The following is a 26,001-nucleotide window of genomic DNA, read 5'->3' on the forward strand; positions in this document are numbered from 1 at the left end:
AGTTCAAACCCTAGTAATGCCAAAACAATTAAGAGAATAGGAAACTATTTCTTTAGGAAGTATCTGAACTCACATATACATACCTATGTTGGCAGAGGGTAAAGGTACTTCCACTAAAAAAAATTATTCTTACACAAAATATCAATAATTAATAACAAAGGTGCAGAAACAGTCTTGATGTCAAAGCTAACACCCAAGATTGTATGCAGATAAACAGATAGAAAAAGGAATTTTATAGATATTGAGGAATCTAAGGAACACACTAGCAGGTATTGCTCAGTCATGACTGGTATGGTGTCAATTTTAACACGTTGATCTTGATCCTTTCAATCACTGGTATTCATTCTGCATATGTAATAGAAATTTCTAGGACATTAAAAATTGCCATTACAAGTCCATAAAGGTCTAAAATTGTAATAGGGATATTTCTGTTTTGTTTCCTTAGAGTGTATTTCGGTTTTAGAGAAACTTCATGAATGAGCCTTGTTCGGTGGCTACTGGGGTGAGGCAAGATAAGACACACTGTGAATGGAGATGCAAAATGATGCAGCAGCCACAGGCAGCTTCTCAAAAAGTTAAACCGTATTACCCTATCACCCAGAACTCCACTCCTGTTAACTAAAGAACTGAAAACTCGTTCACATTCTCAAGAAATATGTAACTGCAGATTGCACCATTATCTATAAGGGTAAAAAAGTTGAAACAAATTAAATGGCCACTAACTGGAAAAAACAAATGCACTATATTGACAGAATGGAATATTGTTTAGTCATAAAAAAAATACAGCTTCAGCTACCAAATAGACAAAACCTTAAAAACATGTTACATAAAGGAAGATAAACAGGGGGTTGGGAAGGTGGCTCAGTGGTAGAGCACTTGCCTTGCATGCATGAGGCCCTGGGTTCAATTCCTCAGCACCACATAAGCAAAAAGAAAAAAGCCACAAGTGGCACTGAGGCTCAAGCAGTACAAGGATAGGCTTGAGCTGAAAAGCCCAGGGACAGTGCCCAGGCCCAGAGTTCAGGCCCACGACCGGACCCAAAAAAAAACAAAAAAGCCAAACAGAAAAGGCTATGTATTACATGCTTGTTAATATGAAGTGATCAGAATAGGTAAATACATAGTGATAGTATAAAGTAGATGTCAGAAGATGGGAGAAGGGGAACTGTGGCTGAGTTAATATGAAGTTTGTTTTTCGGGTAATACAATGTTCTGTGATTAGTACTGATGATTGTACAACGTAGTGAATGTAACTAGAAACCAGTGAGATACATACATTAAAATGAATTTACCTTAGTAAAAATTCAATTGTGTATAAAAATTATATAGACATATAAAACAACTTAAGACAATCTTCTATATCGTCTCAAATATCAAACTGCATTTAGAATATTGAGGAATATTGGTAATACTTCTGAGACCAACTCATTTGTAAGGAGCCATCTCCGTTTCACAGATTCCCCACCAATTTGTATGAGGAAGCCAGTGACGCAAGGCTTTAATAGCCAGCTGGGGTGAGGGAGGAGATAAAGTCACATGTCTCATCTGTGCCGCGTGGCTCCAGGGAAGGGTCTCCAGAGTATCTGCGGGTGTATGCGCGTGGATGGTTACCTAAAGTGGCTGCCTGTCCAATGATGGCTTTTGCTTTGTGAGCACAGCCAAGTTAAGCTTGTTTAAACACCATTTCCCAGGACTTACATGCTACTCCCCGAACGACGGGAATACTCAAAGCTTTTAGAGAGAATAACCTACTGCATGGTCTCTGCCTAGGAAGCAAGCCACAGTTCACTGCAAACAGCCAGTTCAGATAAATAAAATGAAAGGAGACGTTTCTGGAGATGGCCTTGAAAGCTTTCCATTAGAGAATAAAAAGGGCACAACAGTAGGACTACTATAGCAATGCATCCACGGTAGACTACTGCATGTCACTTTACCCTACCTCTTTTCTTCATTAGATAACCAAATAAGTACGTGGAACATTCTCTCCTGGGTCTCCCACTAGGAAAAACACAGGACTCCAATGCTCTAACCATACACCATCAAGAATACAAAGCAGTGCCTCTTTATAAAGGTTCCACATTAAATATGAGTGGAGAAGTTACATTTTCAATCTAATTACCCTTGAGGAAACCTGACTTCTATTGCTAGCACATGACTGAACATAAAGGAGCTCAGACAGATGATCTATACCTTGTTGTCTTCTCTTTGGCTATCCATTTTAGTCAAAATCTCTCCCTAGATCTCTCAGTTTTAGATCAGCACTGTACTGTTCTGACTTGTTACAGGCTTAAATATAATGAGAGGACCAAAAAGACTAAGGAGGACTAAGAGGACAGGACAGAAGGAGAGGTGAGTCAGAAAGGGCTGGAAGGTGTCTTATGGCTACCAGTATCTTCTCTAAGAAAATGTTCTGAATACTATGACCATGTGAACAGGTCTAGCTAGCTAGCTACCTACACCTACCTACCTACCTACCTACCTACCTACCTACCTACCTACCTACGTAACGTGCTGTATTGGGGATTGGACCAGGGCCTTGTATATGTTAGGCAAGCATGCTACTACTTAAGCCCCAGTCCTTTTGCTTTTTTTTTTTTTTTTTGGTCGGTTGTGATGCCTGAACTCTGGGCCTGGGCACTGTCCCCAGGCTCTTCAGTTCAAGGCTAGTGCCCTACCATTTGAGCCACAGTGCCACTTCGGGCTTTTTCTGCTTATGTGGTGCTAAGGAATTGAACCCAGGGCCTCATGCATGCAAGGCAAGCACTCTACTACTGAGCCACCTTCCCAGCCCTGCATTTTGTTTTGAGAGAAGTTCTTACACTATCTTTGTCTGAAGCCTTAAACATGTGGTATGCTTGCTTCCCAAGATGCTGGGATTGTAAGGGTGTACTATCACACTGGCTGAAAAGCAATTCTTTAATCTCATTTTATATATTGTGCGTAAAACAAATTCTGAATATGAAAAGGAATGTTATGAGGCTGCAACATAAAATGTACTTTGATAAAACTTATTATTATGTTTTCACCTAAATATGAATACATATCCAACATTATAAGTACATATAAATTAATTTGGCATATATAGACTTCAAAATATGTAAAATACATTAAAAGGTTTTACACAGTAGTATAGAAACTAAATACAGAAGAAATCTGAATATATATTTTTACTAAGTGATATAGCCTGATATATTTACTTGGGAAAATTAGATTCAAGGTTATTTCAACATACTAATCTTTCAGGATAAAACCTGAACCAAGAGTAAAGTCTAAAAGTGACTAAACAAAAGTATAACTAAGGGCTTATGCAATAATAAATCTCAGTAATTAATTGGTTACTGCATTTCTATCAACTTTTAAATAGGCTAATCAGTTATTAGTATCACAGATGTTTTCCTCTGTGAGTTCTTGAATACCTCATGAAGTTCATTACATAAAAAGAAGACCAGGGGACATTAATCCCTTCATTATAAAATAAATTTATACTGCTTAAGCTCAGGCTACTAGAAACTACTTAGGGTCTAAATACATGGCAAAACATTAATAAGTGTTCAAATTATAATAACCATTCAAGCCCCAGAGAATTAGTAAGAAATCTAAATGAAGTAGGAATGATATATATATACACACATTTTGTCAAGAGGGCAACTGTACCAACTTACTTGGTCAAATTCCTAAGATTACACTAGCATAAAGCTTATATTTTAAATTATCTGATAACAGTACAAATTTTTTTTCAGGACTAATACATCTGTGAAAGCACAATGGAAGTCATCAAGAAATGATAATCTGCAATAGAGATATTTTATTTACTTTTAATAATATTGAAGAGAAAAATCTGAAACCTAAGATTTTTTCTATTTCTTTGGCTATCATGTCAAAGTGTTGATTTCCACCCCTAAGGAGAATTAGATGGGAATCACTACAGCAACATGCAAATGCAGTTGATTGTCTGTGGATGGCTGTATATCCTTTTCCTACACAATCAACTGGCCATCATGCATTTAACAAATGCTGGTAATACAACTGCAATATTTACAAAGAATAGTACTATTAGCATACAGCATTTATATAAAATTTCTTAAGCATACAAGTATATTATAGTCCTTTCCATTGACTATTACTACCACTTAGAATATGTTTGTCAGCTACAAAGTATTTTTAAAATAAGAATTCTAGAAATGCCTATAAATTTATTAGATGTGTTTCTCTGAAATATTATTATTTTTTTTTTTTTGGGTGCCAGAATTGGCATTTGAACTCAGGGCCTCATGCTCTCACTTGGCCTTCTGGCTCTACTATCACTTGCCTCTACTCTGGCATTTTTCTGGTAAATTGAAAATGGAAGTTTTGTAGACTTTTCTGCTTGGTCTGGCTTTTGAACTGTGATCTGCAAGGTCTTAGCCTCCTGAGTAGCTAAGATTGCAGGGGTGAGCAACCAGCACCCAGTGAGATACTCTTTTATATGCTTATACTGTTTTGTGGCAAAAGAGTAAATAGCTTTTTATGTATTTCCCCATTCTTCCTTATATGTTCCTGTCTCTTTGGGTGTCTTAAGTATCTATGCTTTTCACCATAAGGCTATTTATTCAATGCTAGCTGTCATGCTGGCTTTCCCTTTCCTGAGTGACAACACTATCTTCCCTAAAAAGTAATTATGAACCCATCATGGGGGAAAAGTGAGGTAGAAATGTAATTAAAGTATAATTAAAGAAGTCAATGGGATTACTTTTAATATGACATATGTTTACATGTTATTCCCAACTTGCTTCATAATATTACAAAAGGGTAATAAAAAGGTGAAATGATGGACCAAAGGGGCTATCAGTTGAAATATGAAAAGCTAGAGTAATTTCCTGAACAGAGGTTGTAAAAAAGAATATGGAAGAAAGAAGGCTTAGAAGTTAATAACCAAAGAACAAGGAGACTGAACTATAATTTGAAGATACAGAATGTGCAAATACAGAATGGAAAGGAACTGAAAGGAAGGCCTATGGCAACAGAGAGAAGTATGAAAAAACAAGATTTCAAAAGCAAAAACCTAAGCAGTGCCATGATTTGGTATCTATAATGACCAAAGACTGTAGAAGCCAAAAGGGTCTAAACTGGAAAGGATTTTGACTCATCAGGGATCAAAAGGATCCAAGACTAAGACAAGGGTCATATCTAGCCTTAAGGGTTAGAACATAATAAAAAAGGCAAATGACTAAGCAAATAGTATGTACTGCTACAACTTTAAGACAGATTGCACACACAAGAAACATGTTAATACATCTAAGACGTGAATGGGCTTTAAAAGAATTCAACTATTACAACCAAAGTCAGGAAAATCAAATAGTGCATGAAAGGACTAGCAGAGCTTTCAATATTTACATCACATGAGTGCCTGCATTAAAATCAAACACTAGAGGTTTTTATGTAGCATACTCTTATAGCATTTTAATGGCAGCTCTTATGATTTCATTTTACAAACTTTTTGTTATTCATTGCTACTGCAAGATGTGGCAATAGTTTAATATAAAACATGTAGGGTCTAACATGGCCTCAGTAAACCGTATTGATAAAGATATTGGAGTAGAAAGCAAGACTCTGAGATTACTGCTGGGCTCAGGTCCCTGACTCCTGTTGAGTCTTGTCAACCAAGAGTTACCTCCTCTTTAGTATAATGAAATATAGAAATACAGTTTAACAGTTGTCTATGAGGTTTTTTTTTAAGCAGGCATAAATGGCTTGGTAGGTGAGCAGAGTTACTGATACTTTCTCTGCCACTGACCAAAATATATAAACACATAAAATAGAAAGCACTTTTTAAAAAATTAATAAGATCTGTTTCACAAACTACCAATTCAACTGGAACATGACAATAGTAGAAATGACAAAAGATTTGTTCTTAAGGTTGATAAAAAATTTATATCAGGGCATTCAAGTAAAGTTATTTTCTGTGTTCTGATTTAATGAATCATGTGAGTTGTATCTGGTTGGGTGACACAGATTCCAGCTCACTGAGGCCTACTCTAATCTTCCCTGCGTAGCCTTCCTCAGGACAGTGAAGTCAGAGTAACATGTCAGACTTTAGTAAAATCAAAGGGAGATAGAGTAGGGCTAGAGATGCGATGAGGGTGACTGTTAACACTCTTGACCTGTGAGTGTCCACTAAGTTTTCAAGGCCCCATGGGCTTCAATGACCCGACAAACACCAAGAAGCAATAGTAATGCAGGAATGAATGATCCTCTAAAGAGTTTTGCAATTCAAGCTGAAAAACACTACAGTTATTAAATGGATTTAGCCCTATTGAAAACAGTTTTAGAAACCTCCAGTGGTTTCTTAAAAGGTAAATGAGTATTAAATGTTTTATATGTGCTTGTGCAGTAAGCATATTTTTTAGTTCCTTTAAATCTGCTAGATTTTAAAATATACATTGATTTGGAAAATAAAACTTTGATGCTATTAAAGATAAAACATGTTGAAGAAAAATGAAATAGCATTAGATATATAAAAATACAGGTATGGTATAATGAAGCTGACTCAATCTTAGTATAACTTTGCTTTTCTGTAAAGTAAGATTTCTTACTTAGCATTTAAGAATTAAATGACTGAAAGAGTACTTACAATGACAGCAACACGACAGCAATTAAAGTCCACTCCAAAGGTTTATGGATAATATTTCTATTTGTTAGTCTGAAAGACAGTAATAAGTTACTGGAAAATTTCTTTATATTTAAGTTTTCTATGTAGATAAAATCACATTTATGATATTATATATAAGAAGCACTTTCTAAGTGCATCTTCTAGCTGTGGGAAGGTCAGTTGTATAATATTGTGGCTCTTGCATGATGTCTGACGAGAACTTCTGAAAGGAGCATTCCAGCCTACCTTTACGAACTTATGATAACGCTTCAGTTAGACGAGATGGGAATACAGGCACAATGAAGGAAACCGACTGTGGTTTATAAAAACACATATATCATGCACTTTAACAATTTCTTCCATGTTTTCCCCTCATTAAATATTTTATCAAAGCTAACGGGTAATTTCTGATTTTCACTTTATCTTCTGTGTCATTCCACTTAGTGCTTGGGTGGCAGAGGCAATTAAGTGATGCCACATCCATAACTTGCAGAAATGAGAACTGGCTTAATCAATTGCAATAGGCAATTGGAGAAAATTTAAATTAAAAACTCCAAGTATATTCCTAACTGTTGATGGCAACAAAATATCCTGGTGTCATTTTGTTTTTCAGAAAGCATTCAGAAATATAACTATAAGCTGGGCACCAGTGGCTCACACCTGTAATCCTAGCTACTCAGGAGGCTGAAATCTGAGGATCACGGTTCAAAGCCAGCCTGGGCAAGAAACTCCATGAGACTCTTATCTTCAATAAACCACTCAGAAAACCAGAAGTGGTGCTGTGGCTCAAGTGGTAGAGCTGAAGATCTGAGGGACAGCACCCAGGCCCAGAGTTCAAGCTTCATGATCAACAAAAAATAAAAATAAAAAAATAAAAATCACTGTAACTTAAATAAAAAATAAAGCCAGGCGCTGGTGGCTCACGCCTGTAATCCTAGCTACTCAGGAGGCTGAGATCTGAGGATCGCGGTTCAAAGCCAGCCCGGGCAGGAGAGACCGTGAGACTCCTATCTCCAATAAACTACCAGAAAACCGGAAGTGGCGCTGTAGCTCAAGTGGTAGAGCGCTCTCCTTGAGCTGAAGAGCTGAGGGACAGCGCCCAGGCCTAGAGTTCAAGCCCCACAACCGACCAAAAAAAAAAAAAAAAAGATAACACCAGAGGCTGGCAAGGAGGAAAAGAAAGTATTTTCAACACACTGATGGTATAGGAATTAAACAATAATTGTAATTATCTTTATTATATAATATCACACTTGTCTTACACTGAATCTTAAGTCTAATAAAAAATAAAAAAGAACAAAACAAGTGAATACAACCCCCCCCCCCTTTATTTTGACAATAAAAAACATATTTTTAAATTCTAGAGCTGGTATTTGAAGAAGCTCTCCTTGTATAATCTCAACAATATTTTATGGATAACTGAAAAAGTTTTATTTAAGCTAAGTCAAAACAAGATTATACTTTGCAACTATCATTAAGTTTGGGAGAAGCTATTGATACTTGTGGCTACAAAAATAAGTTACACCAGTACATATAACAAACAAATCATACTGCAAACTTATTTAAAAACAAGAACGAGACCTCTGACATCACTTTCCTGGGAGAACCTATATTTGGTAATTAAATCTGTAGTAGGACAGATCCTTGTAGACAATTAAAAAATATATAGAAGTATCTCTGAGACACATTTAAGGTTTGCTTAAAAAAAAGTATGAAAATGTATGAGCCAGGTGCTGGTGGCTCACACCTGTAATCCTAGCTACTCAGGAAGCTGCGATCTGAGGATCACGGTTCAAAGCCAGCCCGGGCAGGAAAGTCCGTAAAACTCTTATCTCCAATAAACCACCAGAAAAACCAGAAGTGGTGCTGTGGCTCAAGTGGTAGAGTGCTAGCCTTGAGCTGCAGAGCTGAGGGACAGTACCCAGGCTCAGATTTCAAGCCCCATGATTGACAAAAAAAAAAAAAAAATTGGACTCTATACCACTGTTCCAGGGGCTTAGGAAACACAAGAGGTTTTGCTCTTACTTCAAAGTGTATCTATAAGCAGAATAGCAACATATTGCTTGCTTTCATAATTTTTCATTTTAATCACCAAAATAATTTCCAGCACAAATACTGTATGAACATATTGAATGACAATTCAAAACCAAGTATCACAGTATTAGAAAACATTAAAAAAAACTTTAAAAAGTAGTACTATGAAACGCATAATGTCTCAACATCACCAATGAGATTTATGTCAAAATATAATTTTAATTTAAATCTGCTTTAGAGAAATGTCTGACACCGCTAACAATGAATCATTACCATGTAGCTGTGGCAGAACTTGTTTTACCCTATGAGAGATAAGTCAATGCAACATTCTGCATGACAGACTATGGTGCAATCCAGTGGAAAGTCAGCTTTCTACAGTCACTGGGGGAAGATGCTACAAAGAGCTGAAAAAGCTGCTTTGTACTCAGCTTCTAAAGCAGGCTCTCATCTCTGGCTGCACGTAAGAATCATCTAGAGGGCTTTTAAGAATACTAATGTGTCAGCACAACCCTAATCAAATGAACCCCAATCTCCAGGGGGCAGGCTGAACATCTGTAGTTGTTAAATGGCTTGAAAATCATTGTTTTACAAGTTCTTATTATTGATTAGTATTTCAAAGAAAAGGATATAGTTATGTCAACTATTTCCCACTGTCTGTACTGACTGGAAAGACTTCTCAGCACTAGTCACTGTCATCAATATAGCATTTTTTTTCCAGAGGATTCAATGGAAACCCTAGCTTACATCATCCCATCAGAAACTGGAGACTCCAAAACAGGTATCTTAACTAGAGTTCACTCTATACTCCAAGCAACTGACATTTTTCTTTTTCTTTCTTTCTTTTTTTTTGGGTCCGGTCGTGGGGCCTGAACTCTGGGCCTGGGTGCTGTCCCTCAGCTCTTCAGCTCAAGGCTAGCACTCTACCACTTGAGCCACAGCACCACTTCCGGCTTTTTTTCTTTTTGCTTATGTGGTGCTGAGGAATCGAACCCAGGGCCTCATGCATGCAAGGCAAGCACTCTACCATTGAACTACCTTCCCAGCCCATCAACTGACATTTTTCTAAAAGGCAGCAATGCCAATGTTTGTTAAAGCTTTAGATTTTCATGCATAGGTAAAGATTTTTAAAAATAATGATTTAAAAAATAATTAACACTGAATTCCTTTGGAAAACACAATTATGTTAATATTCCCTTACCAACATAATATATAATTTTTGGGCTTGTTTTCCCTTTTCTTTTTTGATGGTACTGGGGTTTAAATTTAGGACCTACCTCTTGTAAGGGAGGCATTCTACCACTTGTGCCATGCTTCTACCTCTTTTCCAAACTTAAAAAAAAATGTTTTTAAAGTAGTTGTAGAGAGGAGTTTTAACTCAATAGGTCAGTTTATTAAGTACAATGCATCTTCTATCATTCTTTCTCATCCCACCCATCCCCTCAAGTTCCTTTCTTAAACTTTTGATCAAATGTTTTATATATATAACATATATTTTATATATAAAATATATTATATATTATTACATATATATTATATATAAAAACATATTTTATATATATGCTATATACATATATATACAAGAATATAAAACAAACTATGTCCTTACCGTATTTTTGTTAATGACTCATTCTTGCACGACATTTCATCTAGAGGACCCCTTGTATTCAACAGCATCTCTAGTAAGGGCGGGGGGAGGGGGTCCCTTGCTGCCCACTTAGTTCTAGGGATTGAATTTAAGGCTTTATGCTAGATAGGCAAGTATTCTACAACTTGAGTTCCTGAGTCATATGCCTAGCCCATATTTTTTTTTTTTCTTTTACTTTTTTAGTTAGGGATTTATGCTTTTGCCCAGGCCAGCTTTGGACTGCAATCTTGCAGTTCCACCTTTGCTTACTAGTATTATTTTGCTTATTGGGATTAGTAGTATGTACCATATCTGACTTTCTCCCCCATTTGTGATACTAATGACTACGGAGACACCTAAGTGTAGAGCTCTTCAAAATCTTTTTTTTTTTTTTCCCTGTCAAGTTCTCATAACAGAAATATCTAAGTCTAGCATTTTGGTCTGATGAGATTACTAGTTCTTATTTGATGTACACTTGTAAGTACACTGAGTTTACCACCAGATGTTTCTCTGTTATGTATGTAAGTGCTTGGATTATTGATCAGTAAGGTTCTCATCTTAGAGAATGGGAGATATAATGATTTAGGTGTTGGGTACTGTTTTGTAGAATGGGAACTTCTTTGTACAACTACTTAAATAATAAAAAAAAATTAAAAAATGATCTAGGTGCTAGGAAATCAAGCCTGGGTGTGCTAACATATTACTACTGAGCCATATCTCCAAATGACGTATGTCATTATTGTCATTCCTTCAGAAAGGGTGACTATCTGGCAAGACTAAGCTCCTGAGGTAATCTTCCTGTGCTGTCCTTTATGTAAAATTTATTGCACTTGTAACTGTAAGTTGCATTTTTCCTCAGCTTCACTGAGGTATAACTGACAAAAATTGCACTATGAAATGATTATAATTGAGCTAATTAACACACACATCACTTTGTAGTTATGTGTTTGTGATGGTAACACTCTCTCTTCATACATTTCTAGTCTAGGACAGCAATTTAGTAAGCAGCTTCCAGAGTAGATAGTAAGGTGCAGAGGGAGGGATTATAGCCCACAATGTCTTGAATAGGAAATGGATATTGACTAAAGGAACAAAAGTTACAGGAACACACACACACACACACAAATGAAATATATCAGAATGAAATATACGAAGTAAATATATCCTTCTGTCCCACTAAGAAGCTGCACTCAAAAGAACAGAAATAATGTTTAGGAGAGAAGAAAACAGCATCTAAGTAGATGTAAAACAGTAAAGGGAAAATACTTACTTTGTATATGCCTTAGTCTAACTATGGACTCTACAAGGCAATCAGTAAGGGGTGAAACTCATAGTATCAGTACTAACCTGAATGTGCGGACAAGATTTTTAAGTTCAGTGTGAACATCTCCTACTGTAATCTGAAGAGGACCTAAAAGTCCAGGCAATCTGAAACAAATTATGTATTAAAAAATATAATTATTTGGAAACATTTTTGGATCAAGCCTACCTATGGATTTTCCCTGGGCAATAATGGCACTTAGGTGGAAGCAACATTATTTCTAGATTCTTACTGGTAAGAAGTCCTAAGAAAACATTTCACAGTAACTCCACACTTGATGGTCTATGTTACAGAGTGTAAAGCATGGCAATGCATAATCATTATGGCTGCTATCTGTATTTTTGTCCCTAGTTTTCCTTACTTGGAAAGCAACTTAGCAATTGATCCAATAGTTGTACTATGAGAAACTTTATCCTAAGGAAACAATCAGCTAAATATTCCCCAGATAAACATTTTAAAAAAGATTGTTCTTTGCACTGCACAGGAGACAAGCACTAGCTATTCTAGTGCTTTCCATCCTAGGGTCTGTAGGGCTTTCTCTGCCAAACTGTTATCATCTTCTTAACCTTACCTTTCAGCTTAGGTTCTTGCTTTTCTCAGTGAAACATAACTTCTTTAGGAACATGTTTGCAACTTCCTGGCTTTCCTACTGCATGGACTTGGAAAGCATGAAGTTTACTTTTATTTATCACATTATCATGGTACCATAAATGTTCCCTTGTTATTCCCTTCTGCTAGAATGTAAGCTCCCTGAAAGCAAGGGCCCTTTGTTTACTCTGAATAAGTAGACAGAAAAAAAATGCTAGTTGTAATCAATATCATCAGATCATGAGGTTTTAAAATTAGGTGATTATACGACGAATGCAACTGTCAAGTGTTTTCATAATAAAATGAACACTTCTGAAAAAAAAAATGCTTGTTGCAGTAGTATTTTTAGTAAAAAAATTAGACAAAAAGTATATTAAAGGCAGGTGTCACGGCTAAAATCTGTAATCCTAGCTACTTGGGAGTTTGATGCCCAGGCATCAAAGTTTGTGAGATTCAGTCTCAATCACATCTTAATGTCTTGTTACCCCAGGGACGGGGGAAACGTAGGCAGGAGGACCACAGCCCAGGTCAGCTGGGCATAAAGCCAGACCTAACCTCTAAAATTACCAAGACAAAAAGTGGTTGGAGGGGTGGCTCAAGTTGTAGAGTACTTGACTGGAAAGAGCAAAGATCCAATCCACAATAATGGCAAAACAAAGTATAATAGGCAAATAGTCAAATTTGTTATGTTACAAACATTTGATAAACCCTAACAAAAGTCTTTAAAATGTTTACTAATAGCTGTAAAGACATGATAAATATTAAGTGGAAATGCAGATATGGTATCTTATTTTTTATAAAAATATAAGATGCATTTGCAGATAATGTATCACATAATTTCTTCTAGGTTTGTTTCTGTAACAGGGAGTCTAAGGAAAAGGCTATAAATGACATACACATGTCGTATGCATTTCAGAGATAAACATCAAAATATCAATTGTGGTTACTGAGTGGAAAGATTTTTCAGGTAATTTTTATTCCTTTACATTCCTTTTTTTATTCCTAAATTTTATTCACTATGTATGTAATCAAATTTTTATTCTTTATATTTTTTTGTCAGTCGTGGGGCTTGAACTCTGGGCCTGGAGGCTGTCCCTCAGTTCTTCAGCTCAAGGCTAGCACTCTACTACTTGAGTCACAGCGCCACTTCCGGCTTTTTTATGCTTATGTGATGCTGAGGAATTGAACCCAGGGCCTCAAGCATATGAGGTAAGCACTCTACCACTGAGCCACCTTCCCAGCCCCAAGTGCTTTTTTTTTTTTTAGAACAATTGGTTTAAATCAGAAACCAAAAAAGTTAAAAAAAGGTCTTTTCTGGGGGATGGTTACTGGAGATCAAACTCTATGCAAGTGCTGACACTGAAGTATCACCCCATTCCAGGTTTTATTTTTATAAAGAAAAAAATGCACCGGTGGCTTATGCCTGTAATCTTAGCTACTGAGGAGGCTGAGATTTGAGGATCGCAGTTCAAAGCCAGCCCAGGCAGGAAAGCCTGGGAGACTCTTATTACCAATAAACAACTCAAAAAACCAGAAGTGGTGCTGTGGCTCAAGTGATAGAATGCTAGCCTTGAGCTGAAGAGCTCAGGGACAGCACTAAGGCCCAGAGTTCAAGCCCCATGACTGACCAAAAGAAAAAAAGAAAAAAAAATGAAAAAAAGCCCAGCTACTTTCATAAGCAAGAATCAACAAAACTTGCTACCACAATATAATATAAAATTCCTATCTACTTAACAGGACAGGATGCATTTTTGAATGTTACATACCCATCCCTCAAAATACCACATAACTGAAGTCAAGTCTGATATCTTTTTGTACTATGTAAACAGTGACTCAGTTTTCTAAACCAATTTATTTTACAGAAAGAAAAGATACAAAATCAGATTATAATGCAAATCATAATATACAGCAGGCATTCAATACATATCCATTTAAACATCATTTTAAAATATAGAAGTTATATTTGAAAATGTGTAATTTACAACAGTTCTTTTTTAAAGAGCTACTAGTGTTTGGTGTTTGAATTCAGGGCCTCATCCTTCCAAGGCAGGTACTCTACTGCTTGAGCTCCTTCTCTGTTTTATTTTTCAGATAGTCTCATGCATTTCCCCTAGGGCTAGTCCTGGACTATGATCCTCCTAACTATACCCCCTGTGTAAACAGGATTATAGATATATATCATCATGCGCAGCTTGTTTGCTGAAATGAGCTCTCACTAATTTTTTTTGCCTAGGCTGGCCTTGAACTATGATTCTATCTTCTCAGTAGCTGGAACTACAAGTGTGCACCATTATGTGTGGCCATGGATATTCGTCTTGATTCCGTTTTTTTTTGTTGTTGGTGCTATCCTGGGCTGGGATCTAGAGCCTAGGCATTTTCTCTGAACTTTTTTTGCTCAAGGCTAGAAGTGCTCTACTACTGATCCACAGCTCTACTTCCAACTTTTTTGGTGGTTAAATGGAGATAAAAGTCTCATAGACTTTCTTGCTCCAGCTGGCTTTGAACTATGATCCTTAGATCTCAACCTCCTGAATAGCTAGGATTTCAGGCATGAGCCACAGATACCTAGCTTTCAGTTTTTAATACAGGACCAAATGAAGATACAAAACTTGTTCAAAATGATTTCAGATGTAGCTTAGAAATATATATTTTAAAGTAAAAAAGTAATCTTTCCCATTACAGGTTATAATATATACTTTGGCTCCTCAAAATAATATGGCTTTGGGAAATGTTTTTCTTATTTTCAATCTGCTATAAAACTGAGACTTCTCTGCATTTGTGGCACCTTAAATAATGCCTGACATGCTCTTTTCATGTTATCTGACCTAGAAAGAAAATGAAGGTTCAAGATAGTCTTTATACCTTTGGAGTTAAAAAAAAGATTTTAAAGTTTCTGTTGTCAGAGAAGCCAAAATAGCAAATTTTAAGTGCCATTTATGATTGGGCTACTTGCAAGAATAATAATTTCCATCACAGGAAGCTCAAAGCCAAAGTGCAAATGTGAAAATGGCAGAGTAAGCCACTGACTGTTAAGAGCTTCCTAATAACCTTTTCTTCTCATGAGAACTGACGTGACACAGTCACCACAATCACTATTTCAATGGTCTAGCTTCAACATTGTACTCAGATTTTACAGGATCATTAAGAGGGAGAAAGATAGTTTGGTCTTCTATTCCTGTAATCTCGGCCTTTCTCTGTGTTTTCTACACAAAATAATACTGTCTGGACACAAAAATCTTAAAAAACCAAAACCCTAAATTTCTCAAACCAAGAAATCCATATAAACTTTTAAACGGTATTTTTGTGTTCAAAATTCAAAGGTACTATTGATAAATTATGAGTTCATCAACATCAAACTAACTTATCCTATGAAGCTGAAACAGCAAGGGTGTACTTACACTTTACTCAGTTTTTCAAGGACGATGCGCTTTCTTATCTGGTTCTGGGAACTTGAATCTACCAGCGGAAAGGTGGGATCAGGCTAAATCATGTGTTTAAACAAAACAGTAATAAATTGACATTTTCTTCTTTTATAAGTAGAACACAAAACACAAACAAAAATTTACATAGCTGGTACAGTAGGAAATAACTTGCTTTGAGAATTAAAAGAGTTAAGGCTCATATAATCTCCTTGAGTCATTTGCCTGTTCTAAAGATTACTCTCTCTCCTACACACGAGGGGTTGTAAGACCTCCTTCACTGAATGAGAAAATGAATACAAAGGGATTACAAATGTGGGAAATTTAAAGATTAAAATTAGTAAATGCAATCATCATATTATGGAAAAGCTGAAAATATACTCAAGATCATTCAAATCAACCAACAAAAAAAATGGGGAAACATCTCCTTATATTTATTTGAAAGCACCACAAAACAAAATGGTAAAATTAACTAAATAATAAAATGAATCTCAGGGCTGGGAACCAGCGGGAAGGGACAAGTGAGAGACTAGAGGTTAGTTTATGAAACTAGCAAGACCTATGTTTCTCATGGCTTAATGCTAATTCCAAGTATGGTGCTAGGCTAGGAAAAAAATTCTACAGAAATGTAAGAAAAAATTAAAATGTACAATATTCCCACTTCTATATTGTTTTATAAATTAAGAGCGACATATTTTGTGGTCAAAACAAGGCTATTACCCATTTTTCCTGCCATATGACTTCATTTCTCAAATGACTGTGAACACTAAAGATGAACAGACTCTAACTAATTTTTCATAAAGCTAGAGACAATTAAGTCCAGATCTGAATGCACTTTTTCTATTCTCTGTATTTATTTCCCAGTAAGTTCCTTTATCATAATTTTATAGTATTTTAAATGAGCAGGCTTACCAGTTATTATCCATAAAGTACTTCACTATTCAACTAGTAAGTCTATGTCACTATATATAGTCCCAACACTAGATCTACTAATCTTGGTTTTTCAAGAGTTAGCAGCCTGGAAAAACTCATCAACACATACCTCTCCTGAGTCTTGTGATTGGGAAGTTTCTTCATTTAAAACATATCGTCCCTTATAAAACTCCCTGATCCTCATATTCAGGGTTTCAGTTTCTTTTTTCAAGTCCTCATAACTTGGCACTGGTTTGCTGGCTGTATCTGAGCATCTAAAAGGTAACGACTGATCGAGGCTGTTCTGAGATGGGGAATGACAACCTGGATTGGAATTTATGTCATCTTCATCTAGTTCTTCATTAACGAGAGAGGTTGAAGAGGGTTCTAAGCACACAGAAGTATAATTCTGGCCATACAAAAACCTCAAAGTTTCTTCTGTCTTCCATTCAATCAAAGTCTCTTTCAGAACTTTAAGTAAGTTTGTCTTCATGACTTCAGGGCACACCTGTGCTGAACTGCAGTCTGACCTAGAAACTTGGCTTGATTTTGTAAATTTTCTCTTAAAATGTTCAGCACTTTTCTTACTTAGGCCCACAAGTGTTATTTCTGACATACTGTATTTGCCTTCAGAATCTGCTGAAGCATTTAATTTCTCATGCGAAGGACTATTTGAAGAAATTGGAGCATTTACCTTCTGTGAAGGAGGAAGTTCATGGGCAGCTTTCTCCTGATCATCTAAGCTACAATTACCTAACTGTGCAGCAACATCTACAACTGCTTGCTCTATATCTTTGCACTCTGAGCTAGCTTTCTGACCAGCTTTCTTTTTCATTATGCTTTTCTTGTGCAGCTGTGGCCTTGGACCCTTTGCATTTGGTCTGCTTCCTGGTAGAATGGAGGAAACAAAGTCTTGTTCATTATCACTGTTACTATCACTGTAAATGCTAGAAGAACTAGACTCATATTGCGTTTCAAAATGACAAGTGTTGTCAATATCTGATGTTTTGATGGTTTTACTGCAGAACTGCACTTCTTCTCCTGAATGGCCACTGTAGAAGAAAAGACAAATTCACAGTATCAGGAAAGCAAAGTTCCTATAGTACTTAATCTCAAACAATCAAGATAAAAATTTTTATTCCCTAGCCACACCTTTATCTACAGACTCTGACATAGAAATTTCAGAAGGAAACCTCCATTTTCTATCTAATACATATTGATACTCTTCTTTTTCTTCTTTGCCTGTTCCCATTATTTTAAAATTGTTAAAAAGAGTATAGCAAAAAGAAAAAAAAAGCAAATAATTATGTAATTTTTATTTTCTGTTGGCTATTTTATTTCTTTTTTCAAAGGGCTTCTTTAGAAAACTGGTAGGTTACCAGGATCTCAAAAAATACATTGGGGGGGAGGGGAGGAACTGAGGAGGTGGGGAGGGAAGGGACAGTAGGGAAAAACAAAGGAAGGGTAATAATGCTCGATAGGAAATGTACTCATTACCTTACTCATGTAACTGTAACCCCTTTGTACAGTATCTTTACAATAAAAATATATACTAAAAAATACATCGCAAGATCTCTGTTAAGGTTTTTAACTTTTATTTTCATTTTGGTGCAGGTCCTGGGGCTTAAATTCAATGCCCAGACACTGTTCCTGAGCTTTTTTTGCCCAAAGCTGCTGCTCTACCACCTGGGCCACAGCTCTACTGGCTTTTTGGTGCTTAATTGGAGACTTTGTAGTCTCGTGGACTTTCCTCCCTGTACTGGCTTCAAACCATGATCCTCAGATCTCAGCCTCCTGAGTAGCTAGGTTTATAGGCGTAAGCCACCAGCACCCAGCTTTAACTTTTTTTTTTTTTTTTTGGTGCTGGTTCTGGGGACTTAACTCCAAGCCTGGGTGCTGTCTGTGAGCTTTTTTGCTCAAGGCTAGTGCTCTAACCACTTGAGCCACAGCTCTACTTCCAAAGGTTTGAAAGATAAAAAAAAGACGAGAAGGCAGGCATGGTGGATTATGCTTGTAATGCTAGCTACTCAAGAGGCTGAGATCTAAGGATCATGGTTTGAAGTTAGCCTGGGCAGAAAGATTTTTCTCCCTGTGAGACTCTTATCTCTAATAAACCACTCAAAAACCAGAAGTGGTGCTGTGGCTCAAGAAGTGGTGCTGTGGCTCAAGTGGTAGAGTGCTAGCCTGGAGCACAAAGAGGCTCAGGGACAGCAACCAGGCCCAGAGTTCAAGCCCCAAAACTGATGGGGGTGGGAGGGAGGGAGGAGAGAGAGGAAGGAGAGGAGAGAGAGAAGAGAGAGGAGAGAGGAGAGAGAAGAGAGAGGGAGGGAGAGAGAGGGAGAGGGGGAGAGAAAAAGAGGGGGGAGAGAGAGAGAGACAGACAGACAGATAGACACTTTCCAATTGTGGCTGATCATTATATAGGAAATAAATCCTACAGAATGAAAAAAAAGTCATAATAAAAATAAGCTTGGCAAATCAATGTTTTTCAATGAAAGATACATAAACTCAAACACTTAGCTACAACAGAATGCTAACCATAAAAGACAGAAATAGTCCTTTTGACAATGTCTTTAGATTATTAGACTAAGTTTAAGTAAGCCTAATAATTATCAAAGAGAGAAGGCAATGAGTAGCTTTTCTAATTCAACTCAAGATAAATAAGCACACATGAGCAGTTGCTCTCAAATACACCTGACAAACCTTTGAAACATTAGATAACGAAGTTTTTGGGTCAAGAAATGTACTGTGGGGAAGTGTCGAGAAAGGATAAGAAGAAAAAAAGCTAAGAGTAAGGCTAAGTGTTACTAGAGAAAAGATAGAAAAAATTTCAGTATTACATATCCATAATAAATTTTAGCCCATACAGCCAGGGAACTGTCATTTAGATAAGAATAAAGGCAAATATATCTTTTATAAAAAATTCACCTTACATATATTTCATTCATTCTCTTGGAATTTTAAGTCCATTATAGGTTGAGGCTATGAAAATATACATCAAGCCAGGTGCTGGTGGCTCACGCCTGTAATCCTAGCTACTGAGGAAGCTGAGATCTGATGATCACAGTTCAAAGCCAGCTCAGGCAGAAAAGTCTGTGAGACTGTTATCTCTAATAAACCACCAGAAAAACTGAAGTGGTGCTGTGGCTCAAGTGGTAGAGCATTTGCCTTGAGCTGGATTGCTGAGGGATAGCACCTAAGCCCAGAGTTCAAGCCCCATGACTGACCAAAAAAAAAAAAAAAAGAAAAAAGAAAATATACACCAATAAATATGTATTTCTTACTTGTGCTGTGAATATGACTAAGGTAGGCAGCATTGGTTCTGAGGATTAAAGGAAATGCGAGAGACAGCCATGGTCGGACAAGCAATACTAAGAGGTTTACACACAAAATCACATCTTGGAGTTGGGATGAACGCTTTATAGACACTCTTTCAAATAGTCAAAAAACTGACATATTACTATCTTGAAATCCTATGAAAGAAGACCATAATAACCTTTCAACAAATGTAATTGGCACAACTTAAATAAAAACAGTATGAAGAGTGTGTCATATTTCAACTGGCTCAATTAGACTTCCTCAGTAGGAACAGCTGTACAATAAATCATGTACATCAAACACATCACCTCGTCATCTGAAAAGAAAAAGCTGAACATGTCAAATAACTCTTTGTGTGGATACAATAGGGCACTTTCAATGCATCAGCACAGGAAGTTCAATAGGCCCTATCACCTGGTTCACGCCTAATGTGTCTATTAACTTAAGTACCATATAGAAGGAAAGTGACATTTCACCAACTGTACCTTTGTCCTTCCTGTAGCAGCTGAAAGTCAGGATGCCTAGGAAACAAACACAGAGACAGAAAATTGAAGATAAGTGATGAGTCAAACACTGTCCAGTATTTATTATAATGGCATTGGGCAAATAACATAACTAAAATAGTTTGTGTGTGTGTGTGTGTATACACACACACACACACACACACACATATAGGAGGGGGTGGGGGAAGAGGGGTGGGTCTGAACTCAGGACCTCCTGTTTGTGAAACAGACATTTTACCAAGTCAGTGATGCCTTTTAGCACTCATTCTTCTTGAGCTAGCATCCTGCTTTGTTTAAGGATGTCTTGGACTGGGATTCTCCTACTTGTGCTTGTTGTTGTGACATGTGGTTGAAATGGAGCCAGTGTGGCATTGACCAGAGATCCCCCATCTCCACGTTGAACCAGCAAGGATTACAACCCTCATGCAGCTTGCTCCTTCCTCAGGAGAGGAGTTTTATCAAAGAAACAATGAAAAGGAAAAAGTACTGAGAAATTCATCACAAAAAGTCTGTGTTAAGTCTTCTACCTAAATCTTAATCATTTTCAGGACTAAGTTCAATTAAGTTTTCCTAACTAGTCTACTTCCAGGTCTCTTACTTTGCTTTTGCCACATCCACACCCCAGTCTTCCCACGTAATATTAGTATGGCTCAGCATCATGCAGCTGCCTGGCATGTGGCTCAGTAGTAGGGTCTGAGTAGCAAGAGTTGAAAATGTACATATAGCTACAGTGATTTTTAATTGTATTCTAACTTGCAAATGCAGAATGTGCATTTCAAAAATCAAAATCTGAATATACTATGTTGAGTATGCTAATAGAAACAGATCTTAAGGATCTTATAACTTAAAAGAACACATGTTTTAAGGTTTTACAACTATGAATCCTTACAATGAGACAGCCTGCTACCATCATACCTATGTAACATATAGGAAACTAAACTCAAGAGTGTAAGACATTTGTTCCAAATTATACAAGTAGTAAGAGGAAAACCAAAAATCAAACTCAATATGGCTTACAATAATTATAGCATATCTTCTAAAAGTAAAAAAATTTATGGACAGTAAATTACCATTGAAGTAAAATGGTATCAGGAATATGGAGGGAATGTGATTCATAAAACTTATGTCAGGGAATGTGGCTTAGTGGTAATGTGCTTGCCTCACATGCATGAAGCCCTGGGTTTGATTCCTCAGTACCATATAAACAGAAAAGGCCAGAAGTGGTACTGTGGCTTAAGTGGTAGAATGCTACCCTTGAGCTCAGATACAGTGCCCAGGCCCTAAGTTCAAGCCCCAGGACTGGCAAAAGAAAAAAAGGAAAAAAAAAAAAGTCTTGTAGCAAGTATAAATAAATAGCTGTTTAATAGAGAAATCCACATTCCTTTAAACCCAGTAAAAACTGAGTCAGGCCTTTTTGGCAGTATTAGGAAGTGAACTCAAGACCCCCAAGCATTCTTCTTGAGTGATATACAGCCCTTCCTTTTTTTATTTTTGGTCAGTTGTGGGCCTTGAACTCCAGACCTAGGTGCTCTTAATTTTTTTGCTCAAGGCTAGTACTCTACCGCTTGAGCCATAGCTCCACTTATGGCTTTTTTGGTAGTATACTGGGGATAAGAGTCTTGTGAACTTTCCTGCCTGGGCTAGCTTTGAACAGTGATCCTCAAATCTCAGCCTCCTGAGTAGTTAGGATTACATCCAGTGCCTGGCTCTCCCCAATCCTTTTGATCTGTTTTGTTTTTTAGATAAGGTCTCCTGCTGCTTGTGAATGGCTCACTTTTGAGACAGGGTCTTACTAATATCTTCCTGGGCTGGCTTCAAGCTGCAGTCCTCCTATCTCCACCTTCTAAGAACTGGGACAGGCATGTTCCAGCATGCTTCACCTTCAAATGCATTTTCATATTCAACTTTTTAAAATTAACTTATATAATAGCAATAAAAATTTACACTGTTGCATTGTTTAATTCGAAAGAATATCATTTCAGTACCATAATATAAGCTGCTACAGGACATAGGAAAAAATTCCTGCTGAACTCATCATGTTTGAGAGAGGAAACATTTCAGCATAAGATATAGTTTACACCTAGAGACATCTGAAGTTAACCCTATGAATCCAGGGATTTATCGATATGCCTTCCAAAGTTCTTTAAAACAAGTAGTCAACAAACTTTAAATAGGGATACAGGTTGACCTATTGTAACAATGAGATGTACAAGACACTATGTTGAAAAACGAACTTTACAATTTAGGTGAGGGAGGGGAGGAATGTAGTTGTGGTAGGAGGGAAGGGATGGTAGGGGAAAAACAAAGGAGGAGGCAACAGTGCTTGATAGGATTACCTTGCAATCTCTGTTTTGTTTTTTATTTTTACTTTTTTTTGCCATAGGGATTGAACTCTGGGCTTGGGCGCTGTCCCTCAGCACTTCAGCTCAAGGCTAGCGCTCTACTGCTTCAGCCACAGAGCCACTTCCAGTTTTCTAGTGGTTTGGAGAAGAGAGTCTCACGGACTTTGCTGCCCGGGCTTTGAACCTCGACCCTCAGATTGTACAGTATTTTTACAATAAAAAACTTATTAAAAAAAACAAAACACGTAGTTATGCTTAAACCTAACTCCTCTCTTAAAGAAACAAAGAAAATCCTGTCCTTCAATGAGCCACCCCACTAGCCCTTTTCACTGAGAACTTCCTTTGAAGAGGACTGCCCTCAACATTTTCAAATTCCTTATCTGAGTCATCAACCCTCCACCTCCTAGAATCTGTACCCTCTACTCCCCGAGATGGTGCTTGCTTAGATCACTGATTATCATAATGGTGATAAGCCTAATGGATATATATTTTTTTCTTGTTGAAAGTAGAGGACAAAGTATCAGAATGAAAGGAAGTCTTAAAGGAGGAAGGAATAATGAAGGAAGGCCCAGAGAAGGGGCCCAGTAAAAAGACAAGGTACCAGCAAGGAGGAGACACAGCAATCTGAGTGCTAAAGGAGATCCTGCTGGATGCCTTTGATGGTTCTAGGAGGTTAAAATATTTACTATAGGACTGATTCAATGGAAAGATCTAAATTTATCAGGTAGTCAGTAAGTACTATATGGAAACAGTTGAGTTTCAGGGCCAAAGGAATGCCAAGTACCGGCCAATCCCATGTCTGTCCAGATTTGAGTCTAAATTCCAAATCTATATTAAGCCAGGTGTCCTCATGTGAGTCTTTATATTCAATCCATAGATCCATCATTCATAAAACAAGCAACACAGGTGTGACACTGCATTAAATAGGATAGACTATCTAAAGTGTTAGTGGTCTTATTTGAGAAGGTTCACCAGTAATGCTCAGGAACAGGGAAATAATGTTCAGCACAGAAACAAGGATGCCTGGAACTTGGGAAGTAGACATGGCAGGTTGTCAGGGAATAAAGAATGTAAGATTGTCTAGAAGGACCAACATAAGATTTGCCAATCCAGAAAAATGGAGCTGGGGAGAGAGGAGGTCAAAATGAGGTTACAGAGTAGACTGAAACTATAGATAAGATTAACTGTTGTGGTCAGAGACGGGAAGCTTGTATTTCAAGATCTTGATGGCAGAACATTTCCAAATAAGAATGAGGTGCATATATGCCTGAATCAAGAGGTAATCAAAAGGAAAAGATGATTTTAAGTCATGAACACTGTTTAAGACAGTCATATGAGAATTCCCCAGCTACACATACTTTTGTTTTTGAGATAGGATCTCACTATGTTGACCAGGCTGATCGTCAACTCCTAGATTCAAGTAATCCTCCTGCCTCAGCTTTCCTAGTAGCTGCAACTACAGCGTTACACCTTGTTTTTTTGACATACATACACACCCAACTTACACATATGCATACATAAGTTATACAGGAAGTTTCATTGCGGTATTTCCACGCATGTTTACAATGTAATCATTCTCACCCTGTCTCCCCCTTGCTTGACATTTTTTGAGAAAGAAAACTCTAAATGTATAATAAAACCTGACATTTAGTAAGTGTCCACTATGTAAGTTAGGTGAACTTTAAAAAAATTGTGGTAAAAACTGGGCACTAGTGGCTCATATCTATAATCCTAGTTACTCAGATCCTGAGTAGGATTAATTAAGTAGCATTAAGTAGGATTAATTTAGTGCTTCCTATTAAGCACCAAAAAAAGCCAGAAGTAGAATTGTGGCTAAAGTGGTAGAATGCTAGCCTTGAGCAAAAAAAGCTAAGGGAGAGTCCCTGAATTCCAAGTCTTAGGACTGAAAAAAATTATGGTAAAGAGACCAAAGGTCTCTTTGGGAATGTGGCCCTACGTTCAAGTGAGTAACATAACAATTTAATAGTTCTTTTTTAATGTATAGCTCAGTGCATTTACATTGTTCAGTACAGTTTCACTGTTGTGCAACTATCACCGACTATCTCCAGTATTTTTTGTTGTTGTTGTTTGGTTGTGGGGCTTGAACTCTGGGCCTGGGCACTGTCCCTCACTCTTCAGCTCAAGGCTACCACTTGAGCTAGCATCACTTCCGGTTTTCTGGTGGCTTATTGAAGAGTCTTACGGTCTTTCCTGCCCGGGCTGGCTTTGAACCGTGATCCTCAGATCTCAGCCTCCTGAGTAGCTAGGATTACAAGCGTGAGCCACCAGCACCTGGCCTCCAGTATTTTTCATCTTTCCAAACTAATTATTTGTTTAACCTTAACATGTATCTTTATTTTTACAAGTGCAGAAACCGAATCTTTAAGAGATTGACTTCGCAGTACATTTAGATTCAAAGTTAGGCCTCATTTAAAAATCTGAAGCTTAGCTGGGTGCTGGTGGCTCACGCCTGTAATCCTAGCTAACAGGAGGCTGAGATCTGAGGATCTCAGTTCAAAACCAGCCTAGGTAGGAAAGACTGTGAGATTCTTATCTCCAATAAACTACCAGAAAACTGGAGGTGGCGAGGTGGCGCTGTGGCTCAAGCAGTAGAGTACTCGCCTTGAGCTGAAGAGCTCAGGGACATTGACCAAGCCCAGAGTTCAAGCCCCATGACAGACAAAAAAAAAAAAAAAAAAAAAAAATCTAAACCTTGACACATTGCTGCTAATGGGAATTACAAACTCTCCCACATAAAGTCGTGAAGGAGGAGATGTTTTGCTTAATCCTGCTCATTGAATTGAGTTACTACTGCTTTCCTCTCCTAACTGTCTAGCCTTTAGATAAACAGATCTATACTCAATTTTGTTTCTAGATATTAACTAGGTCATGAAGGATCTTAAATTTTTTTTTTCTGGTTCCTAATACATGTCAGGAATGGTAAGTGACACTAGAATAAGATGTGCATCTATTCAGGTTTTGGATGAAAGGTTCAACATAAAACTCCTGTTTGCTTTCGCTTTGTGCTGCTTCAGAAAGAATGAAGCAACAGGATACACGATTCTTTTCTATTCTTTCTTGAGTGAAATCCAAATTCTTTTTGTTTACAAAATATATTTTCTCTTCATATTATCTTCTTTCTACACAATTTATTCTGCTCTGCAAGCAGTTCTAGAAGCTAAATTTAAAAAACAAAACTAAGTAATCATTCTAGTTCAAGCATACCTTCAAAACAATTCTTGGTAAACATTTTCTCAAAGCTATAAATTAGGTGATTAGTTTTAACAAAATGAAACTAGAAATAACTATGTC

The 26,001-nt window shown here is 37.1% G+C and overlaps 1 protein-coding gene across 4 annotated transcripts in view; it reads right to left on the reverse strand.

The window, feature by feature from the left end:
- Nucleotides 1–26,001, reverse strand: part of Rpap2 (RNA polymerase II associated protein 2) — a 65,851-nt gene that overhangs the window by 21,584 nt on the left and 18,266 nt on the right. For 3 of the 4 annotated variants that reach the window (XR_006147902.1, XM_042683208.1, XM_042683223.1), the window contains exons 7-11: nucleotides 20,330–20,365; nucleotides 16,657–17,578; nucleotides 15,594–15,676; nucleotides 11,634–11,714; nucleotides 6,611–6,679 (exon numbers count right to left, since the gene is read on the reverse strand). Coding sequence is in view for 3 of the 4 variants with exons in the window: in XM_042683208.1 (XP_042539142.1) it covers nucleotides 6,611–6,679; nucleotides 11,634–11,714; nucleotides 15,594–15,676; nucleotides 16,657–17,578; nucleotides 20,330–20,365 (1,191 nt within the window). In the remaining variant the exon portion in view is untranslated. The remainder of the gene's footprint in view (nucleotides 1–6,610; nucleotides 6,680–11,633; nucleotides 11,715–15,593; nucleotides 15,677–16,656; nucleotides 17,579–20,329; nucleotides 20,366–26,001) is intronic. The other variant, XM_042683215.1, reaches the window with a different exon arrangement.

This window comes from Dipodomys spectabilis, unplaced genomic scaffold (genome assembly GCF_019054845.1).
Source record: "Dipodomys spectabilis isolate Male_0828 unplaced genomic scaffold, ASM1905484v1 ptg000002l, whole genome shotgun sequence".
Classification (NCBI taxonomy): Eukaryota; Metazoa; Chordata; class Mammalia; order Rodentia; family Heteromyidae; genus Dipodomys; species Dipodomys spectabilis.